General features: G+C 42.0%; 1 protein-coding gene across 5 annotated transcripts in view; it reads right to left on the bottom strand.

Annotated features, from left to right (window-relative positions):
* Window positions 1–9,491: 9,491 nt before the first annotated feature.
* Window positions 9,492–22,546, bottom strand: part of ASAP1 (ArfGAP with SH3 domain, ankyrin repeat and PH domain 1) — a 143,580-nt gene continuing 130,525 nt past the window's right edge. For all 5 annotated transcript variants that reach the window (XM_015617106.3, XM_015617107.3, XM_015617104.3 and 2 more), the window contains 4 exons: window positions 21,059–21,117; window positions 18,286–18,788; window positions 14,366–14,488; window positions 9,492–12,371 (listed from right to left, as the gene is read on the bottom strand). In XM_015617106.3, the coding sequence (XP_015472592.1) occupies window positions 12,297–12,371; window positions 14,366–14,488; window positions 18,286–18,788; window positions 21,059–21,117 (760 nt within the window). In that variant the 3' untranslated portion in view covers window positions 9,492–12,296. The remainder of the gene's footprint in view (window positions 12,372–14,365; window positions 14,489–18,285; window positions 18,789–21,058; window positions 21,118–22,546) is intronic.

Here is a 22,546-nt window from a genome sequence, read left to right on the forward strand (position 1 = left end):
CCCTTTTTTTCTCTCCCTAAAGGACAACAAAATTGGCCCAAAGGGCTGTACCAGAAGCCAGCCAGTTTTGCCCTCTGAGAATCAGCCCACACAACCACAGCTCCCACTGGTGAGAAGTTATTCAGACAAGTCTCTCCTTTAACCACTCACACAGTGAGTTGGTTTCATCCAAGTTGCTGCCATGGTCATGGGGAATGAACAACAGACAGGTAAACAGCTATTATGGCATGCACAGAAAACTGTCCAGTTTTGGTTGCATCTCATTCCTTCCCACACATTTCAAACCAACCTGTTCCACAGAGATCCTCAGAAGAGGTTCCCTTCCACACATAGTACGACTGCCCATACCACTTCCATTTTAAAAGAGTAACAAAAGCAACCTGGGAGTTGTCTGTATATTATTCCCAAATTTGTCAGTGGAGAAGCCCAAATGTACTCACTTGGCATGACACTGCTCCCTCTGGGGCTACGGCGAGCGAGCACTCTTGGAAAGCCGGCAGTGCATCCGTGCCACGGGTTACAATGATTGCTACTGACAGGTTCTTCATGGTATCACAACAAATTAGGTCACAGATTAGATTTTCATAGCACAGATTACAACTTGTGTCTACATCTTTTTCTTAAATAGAGAGGGTTGTGGCCAGGAGGTTTGACCTCAAGATTGGGAACAAGGCAGATGCTTGGGACTGGGGGGGGGGGTCCTATTTCTGGTTGAGATAAAGACTATCTTAGCAAGACTCAGATAAAATTACTAGTTTTCTGCTGTAGTCAGAAGGCTTGGTATTTTTACCTTTCTATCCAGCAAGCCTTTGAGAAATGAGTTCATCCACTGGATACCCTGTGGTAAATCTTACAGCACTCTTGCAAAACAGCAAACCCAGCTTTAGAAAGAAATTTTAGAAAAAATGAATTTTTATGATAGAAATGCAGCTTGCAGCACCTGAAAAACTGCTGTGCATGGAAACCAAAGCTACCTATTAGACTTATCCCACCTATTACCACAAGGTCACAGATACACTCAGTTTGAGCATCTCTAGTGCAGAAATACCTCAAGGGATTAAATTCATGTGTGTAGTATTTGTTTTAAAATATAACTAGCAAAGACAGTAATAGAACTCAAGCACCAAAAAAAAAAGAAAAAAAATAATTCCAAGCTATATCAAGCTCCACACAGAGCAGCACAGAACAAAGGTTTCCAACAGCTGAGTAACTGCAGACACTGTGCAAAGTGCTTCCTACCCACTGTGAGCTACAGCCCTGCTGCAGATTTGAAAACCAGCTCCAGCAACTGTGTTCCAGCAGACTGTCAGGGCTGTGTTCTGCTCCCAGCCACCTCCTCTCTCAGAGCTGAGCTGCTGCAAGGGAGAGAAGGCTCCTGGGAGCCACTGAGCTGGATTCAGCTCCCAGTGGAACTGTGCAGGTCTGCATGGGGGCAGTGATTCAGCTGATAAGCAGTCTCGCAGCCATGGTAAGCACTAAAAGAAAACCTAAACCAGATGATCAGAAGGACAGGTCTTGGACTGAATTAACCTCAGAGACAAGTCTTTCTATGTCAGGGTTGAGAGAGCGATGCAGGAATGACCTTCAGCTTATAGAAAAAGTCCTGATACCACAATGGAATCACCTTTGTGCTTGAGTAGCCCAGAGACCTACACTGGCTCTCTATGGAGCCTCTGGAGCATGTACTTACTCAGCCAGAGCAGGGCTGCTTATTCCTGCAGGCAGACCAACCTCTAGTCCCTAATCAAGCCCCTGAGGCTGTCTGCAGCCAGAGGACACAGCCTGTCTGCCTGTTCCCAGGGCAGCAAGAGGAGCACATGATGCTGTGCCTGTGCCCTATCTGCAGGTTTAGACAGGCTGGTGCTCAGCACCCTCCCCTCGGCCTCACACCAGCCCAGCTGCCAACACTGCTGGCCTGAATCATCGCCTGTGCCTTTAGCTCCCAAGCAATCTCACACGTCACTTCAGCAGTTTTTCACAGGAAATATGCTTTTACTTTCAAAATACTCTGGGCCTTGTTTTCCTTCAACAAGCACAGGAAGTATCTCAAATACCAGTCTTTATTTTTGTGAGCCACTATGTATCCTCTGATACATTTGAGTACAAAGAAATAAATAGTAGTTGAGAGTGGCTGTGCTCTTCCATGCTCAGAGGAAGCATTAACGTTTTTTAACTCCCCTCAGTGCCTTAGCCTCTACCAGTGCTCTTGCTAGGCACACATGCATTTAGAGACACAGAATGAGGCCTAATAATCTTTTCCTCAAGCCTCAGCTGTGCTGTGCTGATTATTGAGAATCCATGGCACACACTCCTTGCTGAGCTGTCTGAACTATTGATCTCAGTTAGAGAAAAGGATGCTCTGGACTTTATTGGTATTGTCTTTAAAAAGTCCTGTTGGTAGAACTGTCCTACTCGATGCTGAGCACTTCATAGTCTCTCTGCAGAGCACTGCCTGAGACCTGCTCAAAAGCCCCTTCATGCCAGGGGCTCGTGCTGAGCCATGGAGGAAACCACATCACCAACCCTGGGAAAGTGAGCAGTGACAACTGTCAGAGAATGCACTAATGAGGCCTCTGGCCTGAGCAGTGTTTCCAGAGAGCAAGAATGAGCAGCAGGTAGGGGTTGTTGTCTGCAACAGCAGCTGGAGAGCATCCTGCTGCCAGGACTGGCACAGGCTCCTGATCCCTGCTCAGCAGGGAACCCAGGAGGAGCCAAATGCTGCCTCTCTCTAAGGCAAGATGACCCTGAGCAGTGCCAAGCACTGAAATGACCCAGGGTGTCTGTGTGCACCTGAGAGGGTCCTTCAGAGCACATGTAGGCATCATGAACAATTCCCAGCTCCCTACAGCATCAGTTCTGGTCTCCTCAACATTAAACAGGCAGCAGCCACTGCAAACCTCATCTTCAGCCAAGCCCTGAAACAGAGGACATTAAACTTCCACCAAAATCCCACATCTCTTCAAAGCACTTCTCAGTTTGGAGTGCAGATGTGGGGTTTTCTTTGTTCAAATGAAATAAAAGGGCCTTCTTACTGTTTTAATCACATACCTAACAAAACACTGAATAAGCATCATCCTCATGGCTTTTTGGGTCTTAAATTAAAGAATGTATACACTTTTTACATATATTAAAAAATGGTTATTAGGGATAAGAGTTCATTTTTAAATGGTGAAAGGGTAACTCTGCTCCAAACCATTGAGCCAGGTAATCTTCACTGTTTAGGGGCTCCTCTGTGCTATTCTTTTTCTGCACTAACCCTTTTGAAATGCTACAGCTTGCTCAGCAGAGGGGTAGTTTTCACACAGAGTCACGATCACAACCACACCACTGCTCCTCCCCAGATGAGGAAGTACCAGACCCCCCAAAGCAGAAGTGTTCACCCTCTCACCAGCCAGTCCAGCACATTTCTGCCTGCTGGGCTGAACTTTTAGGTACATTATTTGCGTGAACGACTAGTAAGTCTTCAGCCTGACACTGCAATCTGTACAAAAAGCCTCCATCCAAGATGGTTACTGCTGCTCCCAGCCCAGGACGGCCACAAACAACATCCATGGCGCACAGGACCAAACCATGGCTTCCTGCTGAGGCCGGTCAGCCCAGCGTGCTGCTGCTGGGCTCCAATCCGGCAGGGACTGGCTTGGTGTCAGGGCTGTCACACCGCTCGCTGGATCTGCCTGGACCCAGGGCACACAGGACTTCCCGTGCCCGGCCTGTCACCCCCTCGCAGGCAGGAGCAGATCCGCCTCGGCCCCTCCTGACCCGGGCGGCCCCGCAGTCCCTGGGCCCTGGAGGAAGCAGAGCTGCCTCCGGCCGCCCTTGGGCTCTCTCCGCGGCCCCACAGACCAGCCGGCGCCGAGGGAGGCGGCCGGGAAGGCGCGGGCAGCGCTGAGCATCCTCTGCGGGGCTGCGCCTTCCCGGCCGGGATGGGGGACAGCGGGGCGGGGGCTGCCCCGGGTCCTTCCCGGCTCCTCTCTGCCCCGTGGCTCCCCACGGGCGCCCACCCCACGGCTCGGCTCCGGCTCCTCCCGGCTCCTTAGGCGATCCCCATCTCCCTCTCGCTGAGCCGCCCCGCTCCGCCCGCCCGGAGTGCGCGGGCAGCCCTTACCTGGGCGCGGGGCGCAGCCTCGTCCCTGCGGCTGCCGGCGGCGTCACGGCCGCAGGTTGTGGCTGCGGGCGGCGGTGCCGCATCGATATAAAAGGAAGCGGCGCGGGGGGAGGGAGAGGCGGCCCCGGCACCTTCGCCGCGCCCGGCCCCGATTCCCGGGCCCCTCACAAGCTCCCTCCCCGCCGCCTCCGGAGCAGCGGCTGCGGCTCCCCGGGGCAGCCCCCGCGGGCCAGCGGCACTCACGGCTGGTCACCCCGCCGGGCCGGGGGTAAGGGATGAGCGCAGGTCAGAGCCTTCGCATCAGCCCCCACAGCCATCCCGGGGGGCCAGGAGAGACCCTTCGTGAGGAGCCAGATACGGCCCTGCCCTCACGGGCTGCTCTGGGCGAGCGCGCACGAAACACACACAACACAGCACGGGCGAGGCTCTGCAGCCACGGGAAGGGAGCAGCCACATGCCGGAGCACCTTGCAGACTTCCAATGTGTGTAACAAAACCCAGCCGTCTCCATCAGTCTCATGCCTGCAGACTCTGCTGGAGCTGCCCTGGCCCGAGCAGCACCTGGGGCTGCAGGTTTGTGGCCAAGGAAGGAGTGACATCCTGGGACGGGGCAACTCCAAACGCAGGTGTTGGTCCCTGCTATGGTCAAGGTCTGGTTATCCAGCCTGGCAGCCAAGCCACTTCAGTGAGACATTGTCTGTAAGACTAGCTTTGGAGGATTGAAGGAAAAACTCGACAAGGCCTAATTTCTCCTTCAAACCCCAGGAGCTCCTTCCATCTCTAGAGCTACACTTAAGAGTCCAGAGCAGTTGTGACATCTCTGAGGCACCTTGTTCTGTTTTTTCTTCATCTTCTTCTTCCTGTTGACAACAGATGACATCTTGGTTGCAGAAGGAGTGAGGGTCCCCCCAGGACATGGCCTCTCCATCTGTTCCTCAGGAAGCTCTCCCTCCAGCAACAGATGCTGTTGTTCTCCTGCACCATCAATCCCTTTCAGTAAGGGACAGGGATTAGGTGTGGGTAACACGTCTTAAGGTAATTTCTCTAAATGGCATTTTGCTTCCCAGCTTTACTGTCAGTTGCTGGAGGGGGGCTGTGGTGCTTCAGTTTACTCTGCAGCCCCCAAGGCCCAGGCCTTGCCACAATGGCTACAAGTCCTGCCTTTTGCCCAAAGCAGAGGAGCCATGGGCAGCAGTGAGGCTGGGGTGCAGAGAAGTCCTGTAGGTATTGGGACCCCTATGCAGAAGTACTTCATTTGGTGCTTTTGAATTCCACCAGGCAAGCAGCTAAGGCTGTGGATCATAGGCAGAGCAGGTGCCTGCTCTACAGAAAGAGGGAAGTGATGACCCCTGGCAGCTCCCATCTAAATAAACATTACCAGGGGTTCCATTTTGCATGAAAAACATTTAGATGGAAGACTGCCATGGGTAAATGAGAACAACAAATCCTGCTCTCAAGGGTTTTAAAGCAAAGAGGGGTTTTCCACTTCCAAATTTCTTGTTATTTTTTTTCCCTCTCTCAAATTTCTCTACATGCCAGCAGGGAAGGCAGAACAGAAGGAGCTTTTCTGCAGGACCCAGCAGCATCTCATCCAGACAAACCTGGCTGGGAACATAAGTGCCAAGTTAAAGGATGATCTGTCCCTAAGCAAGGTGACTGTTCCAGATCTGCTCCAAGGAGGAACTGGGGATGCCAGAACCACATCTAAGGGTGGACCTGGGTCCTGTGTGATGCTGCAGCCAGAGATTGCTCTGGCAGGGCAGCAGCACCTCCTTGCTTACAGCCAAATGTGGAGGAACAGGCCCTGCTGCTCCTTCCCAGGGCCCAGCAATTACAGCAGCTACTTGCATAATGCTGACCAGATGGTCTCACTGCCCTGCTGCCCTCCCGCCCCAAGTGCTGCTTGCTAAGATGTTGCTGCTTCTCCAGGACAAGGAACCTTCACTTCACTGGAACCTGCATTACCTTGACTATCAGGTAAGTATGTGGTCAGCACAGGGGCAGTGCTCACAGGACAGCTGCTGACTCCTTATGATTGATCTTCGCATCAACAATGGAGTAATTTATACTCTTTCCAAGGTGTCCAAGCTGTGGTTTGTGATGGCTTCTGTCCCCTGCTTTTCTCACATTCTACCTTATAACACATGTAGAGCTCAGATTTATTTCTATACTCTGCAAAAGTCTTGCAACTCCCCATCTTCCAGTGTCACTTGGTGTCAGTTCACAGATGAAGATGTTTCCTGCTCTCCAGACGTCCAGACTGCCAAATTTCCCTTTTAAGCAGCTCTGTGCACCCTATCAAGGCAGGTTTAGCATTTGTTCTGTTTCTTTCTGCAGAGCTTGGCCCAGTTCCTGTAGGGAGGACAGACACTGAGAAGTATTATGGATCACAAATCTGCCCTTCATCCCCCCACTTCTATCCACAGAAGTCAGAACAACTGCAGTGGTCCTGAAATTGCTCCACAATGTGTTTTTTTTTCCCAGTGCCTGGGTGGGATTCCGCACAATAAAAAAAAAAATCTCACTTGAAATGAGAGCATGTGGCTGGCTTCAGCTCACTTACTGATCAGCTGCCTGGGGCTCTTGCTTTCCTGCCTACAGTTGTTAAAGTAGGGCTACAGCTCTGAATTCAAACCCTACAGTGAATAAAGGGAAGGCATTTGGATATGTAGATCTGGAGCCATGAATGGGAATAGATGCTGAGCAGACAAGTGATTACAGGCAGTAGAACCTTTACTTACCTAAAAAAAGTCTGCTTTGTCTTTGAGGTGTCTAAAGCAGCAAGTGGCCGCTGGTGTCAGGTCATTAAGGAAATCTGCAGGCTCCAAGGGGAAAACCACAATAAACCTCTGCTCAATCACCAAACAGCTGCTGACCTCTTTTGTGCACATTCAGCTCAAGGTGCCTTGTCTTTCCTTCAGTCTGAAGTTCAGGAGCACACTTCAGTCTTTTCTGATACCTAAGTTTTTATTTAAAGACTAGGAAACCCAGCTTGGTGGGACTGTTGACACTTACTGTAGCAGGGATGTGAGAATAGGGAGAGATGAAAAACATTACTAAAATAGGTTTAAGAGCAACTTAAGCTTGTAAGTTTGCAGGCAGAAGTAGTAAGTTGTTACTGGAGCATTCCCTGAGGAAAAGACTGGGGAAATTAATTATTTATCAAAAAACAAAGCCTAATGCTACTGTTTTTAAGGGAACAAAATTAAATACAAGAAACAATCTCCAATACAGCCATTCTAGAACAGTTGTTTCACTGCTCAGGATTGATTAATCCACTCAATGGGATTGTGAGAGAGAAATCAGATTCATAATTTCTGGTGGTAATTGAGGCACAAAATTATCTTTAAGCCTTGTGAGAAAAAAAAACTAAAAAACCCACTTGGAAATAGACCTAGTTGCACACAGCCTTTCAGAGAAGAGCAGAATGCACAAGGGGAAGGGATTTTTCTGATCAGACACTACAAGAACCAAGGTCAAACTGGTAGGAACAGCATCAATAGAGTCAACACTGGATTTAAAGATCCTGGTAAGCTTAAACCTTGTTCAAGACATCCTTTAGGTGGTGCAGAAAATGACCGATCAGCTTCCCCTCTGCTCTGACAGCTTAGCAGATGTGACAGCTGTCACAAACTTTCCTCCCTGCCCCCACCATTACAAAAGGACTGGAGCAGACATCCGCCTTGCTGCAGCCGGGAGGATCTGTTCTGTAATTTACAGAGGAACAAGGCAGAGCCTGTACCATGACACACTATCGTTTTTACTGTTCCCGAGCAGCAGCTGACCAGAACCAGCCAAGACGTGCAGGTTTTGTGCCCGCTGCAGCTCGGGGGTGGGGCGGGGGGTGTGTCAGCTTAAGCACGAGTTGACAAACAGCACTTAGCTTATCTCAAGAAACCTGAGCACTCCCTTGGCAGATGACAGAGCTGTAAATCTTGTTATGTACAGCCCTAAAAGTATCATTAAGACAACTTAGAATAGTTCGTTTGTATTAGATACAAAAAATGTTGTCTTGCAGCTATGCAGAGGAAAACTTCTTACAGTCGTTTGTGCATTTTGCATCCACCTGAAAAACCTCCAGCTGTTTCAGAAGGCCTAAAGCATCTAATAAAAGTATCCCCAAGAGCCTTAAACTCTTAAGGTGAGAAGGTCTCTGTAAGAATGTAAGGCCTGAAACTGAACTTCATTTACTTATGGACATTTGCTTCTCTGTCTAGTTCTGGTTTCATGGTACAGGAGGTTTCCCAGTCCAGGGTGTGAGTGGCATGAAACTATGTAACAGTGTGGAGAATGGAAAAATAAAATTGCTTTCTGTTGATACTCAGGTGAACTATCACACAGAACTAGAAAGTTCTGGAGAGGGGAAGCATCTGAAAACAAATCAGATTTATGCGGTTGAACTGTTTGTTTTCTGTTGTGCAGTAGGGAGCTATCTTGAGTTTCATGCTTTGGTATTTAATATTTGCACCACTTTCACTGGTATAGACTGCCAATTTTCTGTTTATCTATGAGCTTTAAGTTTGCCAGGAGAACAGTAAGGAGACTGAAACTTTAAATAACAAGGAAGTTCTCTGGGCATATGTTCGTCTTGTTCTCTGCTGCTCCAAACAGTATATGAGATATCCACCTTAATTTTGACTTAGGAAAAGAAATCAATACATGTCACTGAAGAACACATAATACAAGTAGGACAGAGAACTGAGGCTGCTGGAATCAATGCCTCTCTGAATGCTGTTATCTGAAATACCGTGACACAGTAGAAATTGATAAAGAGCATGATATTTAACCAGGCTGATTCTTCTGCCCCACATCCATATTTTCCCCCTCCAACCCCACCATGTTGAGCCTATATAGATTTGAAAGCCCCAAATACAGCAAGCAGGATGTTCTGCTGTGGTGGGTCATCACATCAGTGCCTCAATCCAGTCTGAAGAATCTCACAGCAGTCTCCTGAGCCCTGTGCCGTGGCAGCTACTATTCTTGATACAAACCAGATCTGATAGCTCCACACTCCAGCTTTTCCTCTGGCTAAAGGATGTTCTCATTGCTTTCTAGCAATTTCAAGTGACTTGTTCATTTTGGAGCAGCTTTGACAGGAATGGGTCTTAAATGAGAAACATCCAAGAACGGAGTCAGCGATGGGGGAAATACAACCTCTGCAAGCCGGGTCAGGACTGAAAGTCTAAGCAAGAGTCACTCCACCCAGGAAAGATTAGTACTGCTCTAGTTGGTGTGAGAGCTGCTGTCGGGTTGGCAGATCCTGCCCACAGACCAAGTTTGTGAATGGTTCCTTCAACCCCACAGGCTGCTGTGAAACAACACAGAGGGGGCTGGGAGCCCACAGAGCCTGCTGAGAGAAAGCAATCGAAACTCATGGACAAAACAAGTGGTTTGATGCTAACTTTAGTAAGTAACGTTTTCCAGATAAAGGCAATTGCATCCATATTTAACAGCTGTTAAAGAGATATACATTTAATTGCATTATATAAGGAGTGCTTTATATTCAAGAGAAAACATTTCAAATGTCTTAGTTCTACCTGTTTGGAATCCAGACTTTCTCCTTAGAAGATATTCCAGTTGACAAAAAGGGCCTTGTTCAGATATCTGGGATCAACTGAATACATTTATTTAAAAGCAATTTTAAATATTAAAAAAGTAGAAATTAACACATACAGTACTCAAAAACTGTCACATTAAATACATGTGAATAGACATGTGTACTGATGTTTTACCTTAACATTCAATGAGAAGTCAAGATTTTAACTAGTGGCATGACCAGATCTGATTTCTGTACACGCTGATGTACTATGTAATAAAAAAATAAATAGCAACTGTTGTTCAACAGTAAATAAGACATCATCTGCAGAGCAAACTTCCCCCTCTGGGGGCACCTTCCCCTGCCCCTCCCCCCAACCCTTTATCAGCTAATTTTCCATAAAGATTTAGACTTTCCAAATACTATGTCATATACAAAATTGCAGACAGTGGCTCATTGAGTTCAAATATAATACTGTACTTAAACTCAATCAATATCATACATTTTCAGATTTCTTATGATCCACAATAAGCCAGAATAAACAGAACTATTGTTCCTTATGGAACTCATTTAATTTTATAAAATGCATATGTATACTATTTTAAAGAGCGTAGAAAAGAATAGACATTTGACTCTACATAATTTTACATGCCTAGGTTTTCTTTATATGATTTGCATCTATCAGTTTATTTCAAGATCACTTAAAAATACAACTGACCACAAAAGTGAATAGGTTTTGTTCTTTAATGCAACTTAAAACATTGTAGTAATGGATAAAATGGAATGCTAAATAAATGCTAAACCTGACTTCCTTTCCATAAAAACAGAATAAAGTCTGAAATACTGGAGGTGGTAATACTGAAGATTAGATGCCAGCAGGCTTGCTCACTCATTGCATATTTTTTTTTGGAATTCATTGTTTTTAAAATAAATGATAAAACCATTAATAGTTGAAAATGTTTCGCTTTTTTGTGTGTGTGGGATTTAGACAGATATTTGTTTCTAAATTAATCACAAACAGAATTAAATATTCACTGACTACAGTCTTGTAAAACTGTATTAGAAATGAAAGACCTCAGAAAGTCTGAGATATGCTTTTATGAAATGAAAAACTTTCCATGCAGCCAAGACAATCTGCTTTGAAATAGCAGCACTAGGTACTGAAGCCAAAATAACATTTAAAGCAAGTAATACAAAACTACATATGAAAGTCATGGAACCCGCTACAGACAAACCATGGGAAAAACACAACTGCATGATGTTTCAAAAGATTAAAAATTATGTTAAAAGTGACCCAGGAAATTAAAGTTTCCACTAATACATTGAAGTGTTTTCTGGCAATGCAACTTTATACCAACTTTCAAGAAACCTCAGGTCAAATGCAGCCTTCCAAAGATTTTCTTAGAAATTAGTTTTGTGACATATGTCTGTTACTTTGTGCTTTGGGTTACAACTCTTACTGTCAGTTTGGTGAACTCCATGAAAACCAGCCTTATCCTTGTGATCTGAGATCTACCATTAACAGCCTGATCAAATGCATGAGAGGTCATCTTAGCTTCCACTTTTTAGAGCATTAAAAATAATTTAATTTATCCTTATATCACCACTTAAAAAATTTATTTTAGGTAACTAACTTTTAGCAAGGTTGAAGACAAGAGGAAAAAAAATCCACAAAATCATTTTTCAAAGAGCCAATTTAGCTATAAACAAATACTGTTGCAAGCTCACATTAACCTGAATAGCAATTAAGTTAAAATGTTCTTTTCCTCAAATGTAGCTATATGACTACAGTACTACTTTTGTACAAAGGCAGGTTTCAAGTAAGCGTCTAAATGCATGCACAATGTCAACAGTTAACATTTGCTAGAAGTCCTTGGTTACTAAGAATTCAGTGAAAGAAACCAGCAAATTTCACACATACCTACTAAAGAACAATATGACTAATTTTCATTAAAGTAAGTTTTCAATGAAATAAATTTGTTAATTTTTATAGTGAGGTAATATCACAGGGGAATTGCAATCACAGTTTGGCATAGGTCCACAAAATATAAACATGAAATGCTGTATGCACACTGTAAAACATTACTGTTATCTGTAAAGTCAGTGAATATTTGTCTTCATAATTACACTTAACTGAGCACTATATTAAATAAATATCGAAGTGGGTTTCATAGCTGTAAACTGCATACACTTATGAACTGCAGACTGATCTTTCAATTGTCCAAAACCATTCACTCATTCTAACTTTCTGCTAATTGTATATTGAGAATACCAAGTTATTAGGAACAGTCATTTCTGTACAGTTATGTGGGTGACAGAGACCACCGATGTTGGAAAGCTGGCAGTCCACTCCTGAGGGACAGCACAGACAGAGATGGAAGTGCTAAATGCCCAGGATGGCTTCAACAAACCCGATAAGGCGTGCCAGGTTCCAAGGCTACCATAATACTGGCAAAGGCAGAATAACACGGTATATTTACAATACATATAATTCAACCTCATGAGGTGAAACTTAAATGAATTCTTAATTTGTAACAGCAGCTATATATACAATTGTGCACAGGATTACAGGGAGGCAGCAGCGTTCGCTTTTGCTAAAAAGCCCGTCTTGCATGAAGAATGTGCAATGCTCAAGTTTAGGATTTGTTTGTTTAGACTAGTCTGACAGAATGTGCACAAAGGACACTGGAAAGACCCCTTTCCTCTCTGGCTGTCCTTCGATGTGGCCAATCTGCAACACAGGAGAAGAAGGTACAGATATACATATATATATATATAGATGTGCATGTGTACACACAGACTTCACAGACTGCACTCATTCAAAAGCAGCAGAACTGCTCACAGAGCTTCAGCAACCTCTTGGACCTCTGCTCTGAAGCAGACTGTAGATAACATTTGAATCTGTGTAAAAGAACAAAATGAAACTGCACAAGCATATTATAAATAGAACAAATGAAGCAAATTAAATCTAAAGAGAATAAAACTCAATTTTTTTTTTTAGGAAACTTACGTACATCACTGAATTTCAAGAATCTCACCAAAACAGAAGCCTGAGTTTCTTTTGTCTGATATGCAGATTTTCAGTAACATCTCTGCAAACCACTTATCTTAGTTAAGTGAATAAATCCTGAACATCTCATTGAAGGGAATTGTCTGCTATATATTTGTGAAGTTCCTTATGATACTCTGCATGTTTCACTTAAGGTGATAAAAGCCCAGCTGTTTTCTCATTGAATTAGTATGACAGTTAATGATTTAGGTGCATACTAGTGTTTATAGCACTAGTGATAAACCCCACTGAACCCACCATATTATTAAATCAGTGTTGTCTAATTAAGCATCCTTCAGCTACAGCATCTTTTGCATAATGATTATTTATAAAGAAATAGCTATTAAACTTATTCAAAGAGACTAAAAAATAATGGAATATTTTATATGAACTTTCCATGTTTAAAATGCATAATTATAAACAACTGTTGAATAGCACTGGAGCAGCAGCCCTGACTGACCACATAACCCTCTTCTCACCCCGCTGCTCACTACCTTCAGAATAATGGTGTACCTTCCTTCCTCTTCCACAGGCTTACAAAATGGGAAGGGAAAACATACAGGGTTGGCCATTTCCTCTTGGAGAGCCAAAGTTTTGAAGCATATGAATCAACAGCCTTTGTTTCCCCTCTCAAAAAAACTCAGGCTGGGGTGCTTCATGCAACTTGCTGGGCATGTCCCCAAAGGGCTTAAAAAGCCACTTTACAAAATAGGTCCAGCAGGGAATGCAGCAGTAATCAGGGACTAGGTGATATGGGCAACACAGGCACTTTTCACTGGGCACTGCTCTTTTGATATCAGCTCTTCAGCTAAGAATCTTCCACACTTATATGATGAGTGAGAGGAAAACGTAGCTGGAAACAAAACAGCAAAGGTTGTGCTGCACCTAGATTAGGGTATCACAGGCAGCACTGCAATTAGAATTTGTTTCAGTCAATTGAAATCTGTCTCATTATCCCCAGGAATAATTCTTTGGCAGGGAAATATGATGTAGCAGGGCTTTAGGGACATGATTGTCTTGGATGTCATGGGTTGTCAAGAAAGACTGGAGCCTTCATGTGAGGTTGAGAAAAACCTGGTGTTAGCACTTGAACAATGTGCAGTCCATAATAGAGTGAGTATGGTATGAAACCAGGACATGAGAGAGAAGAAGGGAAAGAAAATGTTATCTGCCCCTCATTTAAGAAGAAAACCATCAGCATATAGCATCAATTACAAACTATTCTTTAGATTTCCACCAACCCCTGTAGGTATAACTTAACATTTTGGGTGAACTGAAGATAATTACACATCTCATCTTCATGGAGGGTGTAAGTTTGTTAAATGGAGTAAGAATCACCATTTCTTCATTTAATGAAAGGCTGTATGCATTACAGAGAGGGGCATGTGTAAATAAGTGCTGTATGAGCCAGCAATAAAGCTAAACCTAGTGGGGCTGGTTCTAACAGACTCTCCAGAGTCTGTTAGCCTAGATAAAAGGGTTTTCTCTAATAGAAGTTTAAGGGCTGACTGTTAGCTCAGGCAAAAACAAACAAAACAAAAATCAAAGCAAAACAAAAACAAAACCCACAACCTACAAAGAGAAATAAAAACAAACCCTCCACGTTTGGAAAAAGAGGTTTTCCTATAAAAGTCATAAAGAAGTTATGTGGAACTGTAAAAGGGAAAGATACATACCCACCACTCTTGGTCCTCTTCACCAGTTACAATAATTACTTCTCCTTCAACAAATGTGAGTTCATCATCATTATCTGCCTGACAGTCATAAATGGTCTTCACTCGCCTAACTTTGTTTTTCCCCTAAAAACAGAATGAAGTTTGAGATGAAGGACATGAGAAACAGAGAAAAAATGTGTATGATATTAATTTTGCCTTTTAGTTGTGTTTTGTTTTACAAGAAAGTGAAGACTATCAATCACTTTCCCTGCAACTGGGAACATAGAAATCCAAAAACTCTGCTTCAACAAGGATATTAAAAAAATAAAATCAAAAGTTACCTATACAGGTGTAGATTTTTTTTCTTAAGATTCAGAACTCCCAGTAGAACATAATATGTAGTGCTTAACATGTAGCCCTTAAAAGGGCTTAAGTAACCTCTGCATCCTCTGGTTAAGAAAGTTTAAATAATGTCTTTACATTGTTCTAGTCTGCAAACACCCTCTTTCTTCTTTAATACATACTTCATCAAAAAACCCACTATGAATAGAAAATTGAATCCAGTCTCCTCTGAATGTTCCAAGAGAGGTAAGGACTGAGGAAAATGCTGCATTGAAATCCCAGTATTCCTCACAGTTTTGGTTTTGGATCTAGTACAAAAATACAGTATTCTTTGATTTCAAATCTGCTTACAGGACTGGAAATTATTTTTTTAGGGATTTTTCCATCCAAATGTTAGCAATTTCTTACTAAAATTACCTTAATGTCAGATGGCAGTACTATTTTCTGATGATAATTCACACTAGATATTCTCACAGCTCTAGCATTCTGAGTCCAAGTATTTTCTAGGTCATACTTTGCTGCATACTGCTAATTCATATGAAAAAAGCCTCAGCCATGGACTCCTCCCCAAACATATGTTTCTTATGGCAGAGAAGATGACTTAAATGATTTCCAAATAGAGTAAGTAAGCAATATTCACAGCAAAACACTCTTGCTACTTTTTATTCCTGTATTTTCATACCCACACCTCTTCAAAACCTACAGTTACTTCTTTTAACAGAAGTATCAGATAACAAGAATGCAAAAACCCAAGAAGAGCAGGAGGAGATGAGAAGCAGAAGGGCTATGAAGGGAAAAGTCAGCAGGTTTAGAGGAATTTGAGCCAAACCTAACTTCACAGAGGAAATTTCCTAGGGAGTCTTCTCTTTGCTGTTACCTACTGACTTGAAATTCCTCCATGTTGTGGCAAAAAAAAAAAAAAAGAAAAAAAAAAATCCCTACAGCTCAACAGCAGAACAGACACTGAAAAAAGCACTCACACTAAACTCAAGGTACAGAAAAATAAAAAAAAAAGTTACAGGGGGATTTAAGGGAGACAGCAGTTAACAGAACATAAAACTAAAAAAACAAAAACCCACACTCAAGACAAATGAAGAGAAATACTGAAGAGGTCATACAAGATCAAGGTTTTTTTCCTACTGCAAAGGTTTGCTGAAGTGAAAAGTCACTTCAAAGAATGCTTCCTCTTTTCTTAAAAATATATTCATATAATTTAAGCAAAATCTCATCTAGAACTAGGGACTGGAATTCAACAGGAATGAGTGCTTGGGGACAGTCCCAGATTTCAACTCCAGAGAACCTTTACAAACCAAGAGTGCTGCCTCCCAATCAATCCTCCAGTGATGAGGGGAAGCATGTACTTCTGCAAGGTAAAAATTCTCTTCTTCAGTAAAAAGAACAAAGAAATTTACATTCCTCTAAAATTAGAAAACTGTATGGAACTCAGCTTGTAAGAGCATATGAGAAATGATGGACATTACTCTGGTTCCATCAGATTTTAACATTTCATTCATTTTAACAGAGAGCAGCAAAAAGCAGCATTCAAGCTCAAGGTGTATTTAATCATGGGAAGATATAAAAAAGGATGGGTATGTAGAGAGCACATATGTTCCAGAACATATTTTGTTCATGTTCCAGAACAGTTTGTGGCATTGGTGTGTAAAGAAATGGAAGCAATTCCAGGAAATGTAATCTGCGACTAAAAAACAAATACCCACCACCTACTGACTCCCTGTACCCAACAAGTGCTTATTAAAGAGATTTTATGCTGAAAATTGAACAGTAATGAGATGCTGTGATCATTAATAATCCAACCATGCTCTTATTTACATTCAACACTTTTTTTTTCTTTAAAATTGAGTACTTTGTCTCCTTTATAGAAACCACCCCACACACACAAAAAAGAACGCTCAAGTGCTCAGTGTGATTTCAGGAGCACTCAGTGCAAGTTTTGTTTCTCTAAAAATATCTTTTCAAATCCTATAACATTGGAATTTTAAAATTGCACTTCTGATCAATTAATTTTCTAAAACTACCAATAAAAAATCTATGCTTCTCTCTTAAGAAGCTAAATAGTCAAGTCCAAGAGAGAGGTGCCCACAAGTACTGTGGCTGCTGTCGTGGGTCTCACTGCTCACTGGGATGATGCATCCCAGCTTTGTGGAGAGGATACAGCCAGAGGATGAAAGTGGAGGCAAGATACATTTCAGATGAATTCTTGCACATCATCATTAGAGCAAAAAAGCTGCACTGAACATGAAGAGATACAAGTGTGGTGCAAAGATGTGCAAAAACCTGGTGATACTATATATACATACATATATATATATTGGAAAGATATAGAATTGCTTAAATTACTGCACAACAGAGGAACTATTTAATTTACTGCACATGTGAAAATGGCTGAGTTCAGAGAACAAAGAACCTTTCCCCAGAATTTTTCTGTATACAATAGGATGGCAGTTTAAAAAAAGCCCAAAGTAACCAAACTAAACAGGTAATCCATTATTTGCTTTCTTTTCTTCTTTCATAAAGTGACAAGCAGCTGAGAATGACCAGCATCATTTGCCTGCTTATATTTAAAAGTACATAAGTAAACAAACATTTTTGGATCACATCCCTGTAATATTTAAATTCCAGAATACTCAGGAAGCCCAAGCAACAACTCAGTTGTCTTCAGTTCAGACAAGAGCTTACAGGCAAGTCCATGCCAGAGGCCAAGCAGAATGATGGCTCCACAAGCTCTTCCTCAGACAAGCACAAGGCAGAAACTCACCCTCTGCTTTCACTGTTTCACTATAATGAAGTCTTATTTAATTTTTACATAAGTCCTTTGCATAGCCAATCTGACAAACAAAGCCATTTCCCTTTTGATGTATTCTTCATGATGAAAATCTTAAGAGAGCTCTGGAGTTTCATGGTTATCTCAATCTACATATGCATTAAGAATTCTCTTTTGGAAATTGTACTGGTTAGAAAGATGAACAGTGAGATAAACTGGGGGCTGGAATCAAGTTGAAGTTCCAGATCTACTACTACGCACCATGCAGCAATGTCGATTTTTTCACTTCATCAATACATCTGAACCTACACCTCCACCATTAAATACATCAACACTAAATACTCATGACAGGGACATTTACTATTTGGTCACAGTTGACTTTACTTTAAATTCTGCATCCACTGACAACAGGTGCTAACATCCCTTCCTAAAGCTTACGAAGTCAAATATACAAATATTCTAGCAATCTAAGGCACATAGAGCCGTGACCAAAGGCAACAGAGGAAATCACCAATTCATTCAGAGTTGTGATAGGCATAGATATAATAAATACATAAATCTTAATAAATCTAAATACACTGTCATGCTCCCAAGATTATTGTTTTATTTTGCAACAATTTGTTTGAGCATGCAGGAGGCCTTGAAAACCCCCAATATTTGCTGAAGCTGCTTTGGGGCACAAAAAGAGCCCCTCATTTCTCTCCCCAGCCCATAACTTTATGTCGCCTTGAGTGCATAGCTCAAGGGTGCACAAAAAGTCCTACAATAACTTCAAGGCCTTCCATGGACACTTCCAAGGAGCTGGAATAATACCTACCATATTTATTTTCCTGGGAAGTGGCACAGGGGTTTCTGTCAGGGTGTGTGTTATGTCATTAGACTCTTCAGATGCTTGCCTTTGGACGGTGTCTCTGGATTGTACGTTTGGAGAAAGATCTATGGAGTGAGATTTTTGATTTGCCTCTGAGGGCTGAGGCTTCGGTGCTGCTTCTCCACCTTGAGTTTTAGCCAACAGCTCTCCTAGCTGAGGTTTTGGAGGAAGGTCCTTCATCTGTGGCTTTGGAGGTAAGTCTCCAAGCTGTGGTTTTGGTGGCAAGTCTCCTAGCTGAGGCTTTGGGGGTAGTTCTCCAGGCTTTGGGGGTAAATCTCCCACTTGAGGTTTCTGAGTTAATTCCAGAGGCAGAGGCTTTGGGGGCAAGTCTCCAGGCTGTGGCTTCTGTGGTATATCGATGGACAGTGAGGGCTTCTGAAACATTTCCATGTGCTGATGGGATTTATCTATTGAAAGATGATGACTGGTTTCTATTTTTCTTAGTGCCACTAAAACAAAACAGAAAAACAATGTTTTTTCACAATCTGAATATTTTAACATTAAAAAAGTTAGGCATATATCAAAACTGCAATTGTGTCAATGACCACACAGTCACTGAGCCCCATAACTGCCCATAATTCCTCCTAGTCTATGACAAAGGCAAGATAATACAACTCTACATAATCCACGTTCACTGAGGTCTCATTTAATTGCTCCTCCTGGAGGCCAGCAGTGCCTCAACAGTGCCTTCCAACAGCTATTAGATGTCAATTCATAGATTATTTACTTAAAATGAAATAAAGTGATAACTTTTTGGACCTAAACCAAAAAGTATGAAATATAATAAAAGACTGCAAAGTCACGTCTAGAACAACTGATACGACTGTAACAAAATTTCTTTTTAATGACAATTTTTTACATATACAGTTGAATTCCATACTAAAAACCATCTGACTTTCTGGATTAGTACCTGCAAAATCTCTTAGAAGAGAGAGACCACATATACTATCTATGAAGTGCATAGAACATACTGTACTATAGACATTCACACTAAAACTAAGAAAAAATGTATTATTGTCTATATTTACAATTTAGTAAAGATGAAAAGATTTAAAATGTGTATTTTGCAGATTTGATGGAAGGAAATTGAAATTAGATTTTTCTCAACATCATCTATTGATTTTACTGTTAAGCTCTCCAAGAAAACTCAACTGAAATCTACCTCAAAAAAAAAAACCATTAGTACACACAAAATAACCCCAAACCCACAACCTCCTAAATCAAATAACCCTAATGTTAAAACTGATGAAAGGGGACAAGACAGAAAACATTTAGAACCTGTGATGAAAGCAACACATTTTGACTAGAAGGAACAATTTTGTATTGCATTCAGCAGGGCTGAATGTACCATATTCTATCAGCCAAAAAGTGGCCTGACATTAGACTATGAAAGGAACAACACTCTCTTTGGATATCACCTACTTAAGTAACACTTCCATAATCTATTGATGGTTACTTATACAAAAAAAAAAAACCCAACAACAACCAAACCCCCCCAAAACAAAACAAACCAAACCAACAAAAAAAACCTCATCATAAAAAAACCCAAAACCAAAAAAAAACAACAAAACACCCCAAACCAAACCCATTTGCACAGTTTCCATGAAAATATAGCTCTGTGTCCTAAGCTTACCTTGCAGCAAATGTGCACACACTGACTGGCCACATAGGTTTGAGATGTAAGTAAATTATATGAAAAACCCTGATAGCAGCCCTTATCGAAGTGCTTTGATTTGGCCCTTCTTAGATTTTCACCTAAATAATTTTAAATCAAGGAAGTGTTGGCTTTCTTCACAGTGCCACCCTAGTGCATTATTGCTATCTTTTTCAAAAGATAACATGTCAATAATAATAATTTATTTTTTTTTGCTTCTTCTGTTAAAAATTATTGGCACTCTCAATTTCAGACATCTGGCTTCAGAATTTTGGACAAGCAGCATTTCCTGATCTTCAGGCTCTATTGTGATCATCCACTCACACAGATGTAACATATTTTTGATGGATTCTGTGTTCAGACAGAACAGTCTGAAGTAGGTCTACTTTCTACTTTATAGTCAACTGCTGCAACAACTCAAAAAAATGAAATAAAACCTGCTCTGTGAGTATAAAGACACTAGAAAAAAACCATTTCTAAAAGAAAGGTGCTCCCTGGGATATGGTCTCGGCAAGTTTGCCCCTGATATATAAATGAGCATGTAACAGTACCTGGTTCTTTCCAAAGCAATTGCACTGACCACACCCCTGATTGCCAGATCATGGCACAGATATAGTTTGCTCCAACATATCAAGATGCTGGACTTGGAGATGTCAGGACAAAAGAAAAAATTACCAGTGAGAGTGATCTAGGACAGAAACAGAAGCCCAGAGAAGTTATCCATGGAGATACTCAAAATGTGATTGGACATGGCCTTGAGCAACCTGCTCTCATGGCAGAGAGCTGGCCCTACTCCGAGTGCTGGACTGGACCACAAGACCTCCTGAGGTCTTCCAGCTTCAATTAATTCATGATTTATTGTTTTCTTAGGTGTATTTTAAAAAAAAAAATAATAAAAGCTTTCCCCATCTTCCAAAATCTTTTCAGTTTTGTGAAGCTTTCATGTTTGTGGCATTTCAGAAATAAAATTTCTGCTGAAAAGATCCATATATTTAAAACAAGTATCTACTTTCACCCACATTTAAAAGATGCCATTATGAGAATAGCCACAAAGAGATCTCTTACCTTTCTGAGGTAGTTTGGGAAGAACTCTAGGGCCAAGTGCAGTCTTTGCAGTCCCAGTGCTAAATCAACAGATGTGAATGATTAGTGCTTACAGCTATTATAAAATATACTTATTTCTCATCTTCTCCCTTTACACATCCATTTAAATCCCCCAAATCCCATTTATTTTTCCCCTTTAGTATAATCACTTTATCCATGGATAAATCCCAAAACTCAAAGCATTGTTAAGAATTAATTGGCTTTTTTTCAGAGAAAAAGACATAACAAACCCTAAACACCTTCAATGCTATGGGGCAGATATATTGTATGAACTATGGTACATGCAAAATGTACTCTGAAAATAGCTGAAGCTGAAAGACCAACTCTGTGAGCATATTCTGAACCTTAAGAAGAATGTGTTCTTCAAAATAATTTTACTGAAAAATTTTACAAAAAAAAAAATCTGTGCTTTATGTCAGCAAAGTTTTCCAGGACTAGGCCTTTGCCTTGTAGCCTCCTGCACATGGATGATTTTGTATCACACACATGCTCTGCTGCAGGAGGAGACAAGGTCTCTGCTACTCCCAGGAAATACTGATGATTGTGGGAAAACAACATGCTTTACTCTGTCAACCTGTATTACACATATGTTAGCTATTCCTATAACAGTTTTTCCTCTAAAACCACACCTAAGTCACTTTTATAGAAAAGGAATGTGGAAGAAGAGAAGAAAAAAAATTATTTAAGACATAAAAATATATAAACATCAGTATCACCTCAAAAGAATGACTAAAAAAAAAAAGGGAAAAAAGAAAAGTGACTGAGAAGGCTGCCAGTGTATGTTCAACAGAGCAGAGACTCTTCTGCATCAATTGCCTTGATTCTGGTATTGCTTGTCTCTGCAGGCAACATTTCAAAATGAGCATGGTGAAACACTTTTAATTTCTTGCTGCTTTTTAAATAGCAAAAATACATAATGACATGAAACTGAAAGAACAGCCAAGCTCAATCTTCATTCAATAAATCATAGAATATCCTGAACTGGAAGCACCCCACAAAGATCATCAAAGCCCAGCTCCTACCTTGGCCTCTCTCTAATGCCATGGAATACAAGGACCACACTTTTACCTTTGTCTGACAAGAATCTAGGATGGGCCCAACTCTCTGTGCTGTGGAACACTACCACTTTTTCTCTGAATGCCCAGTGCCAGCTGGATGGATTCAGCAGATGTAGGAAGCCAGCTGTGCTACCACCAACAGGTTCCCTGTCTGTTCTGCCAAGGCAGATCACAGGCTGGGGGTGTCCAGAACCTCTTCCTACACATATTCTGCTGTGCCCTGTCTGCCCCCATCTGATGGATGATTCATCCATCCCCAGCCACAGCCCAGCCCACACACTTGTGGTCATGCAAGGCTGTGTGCCTGAGGCAGGTGCTTATTGGAATTACCATGCTCTGAACCTCAGGGACTTTGGAATCACAGCACAGATAGAGGAGTAGTCACTCTTAA

The sequence above is a fragment of the Parus major genome, chromosome 2 (assembly GCF_001522545.3).
Source record: "Parus major isolate Abel chromosome 2, Parus_major1.1, whole genome shotgun sequence".
Classification (NCBI taxonomy): Eukaryota; Metazoa; Chordata; class Aves; order Passeriformes; family Paridae; genus Parus; species Parus major.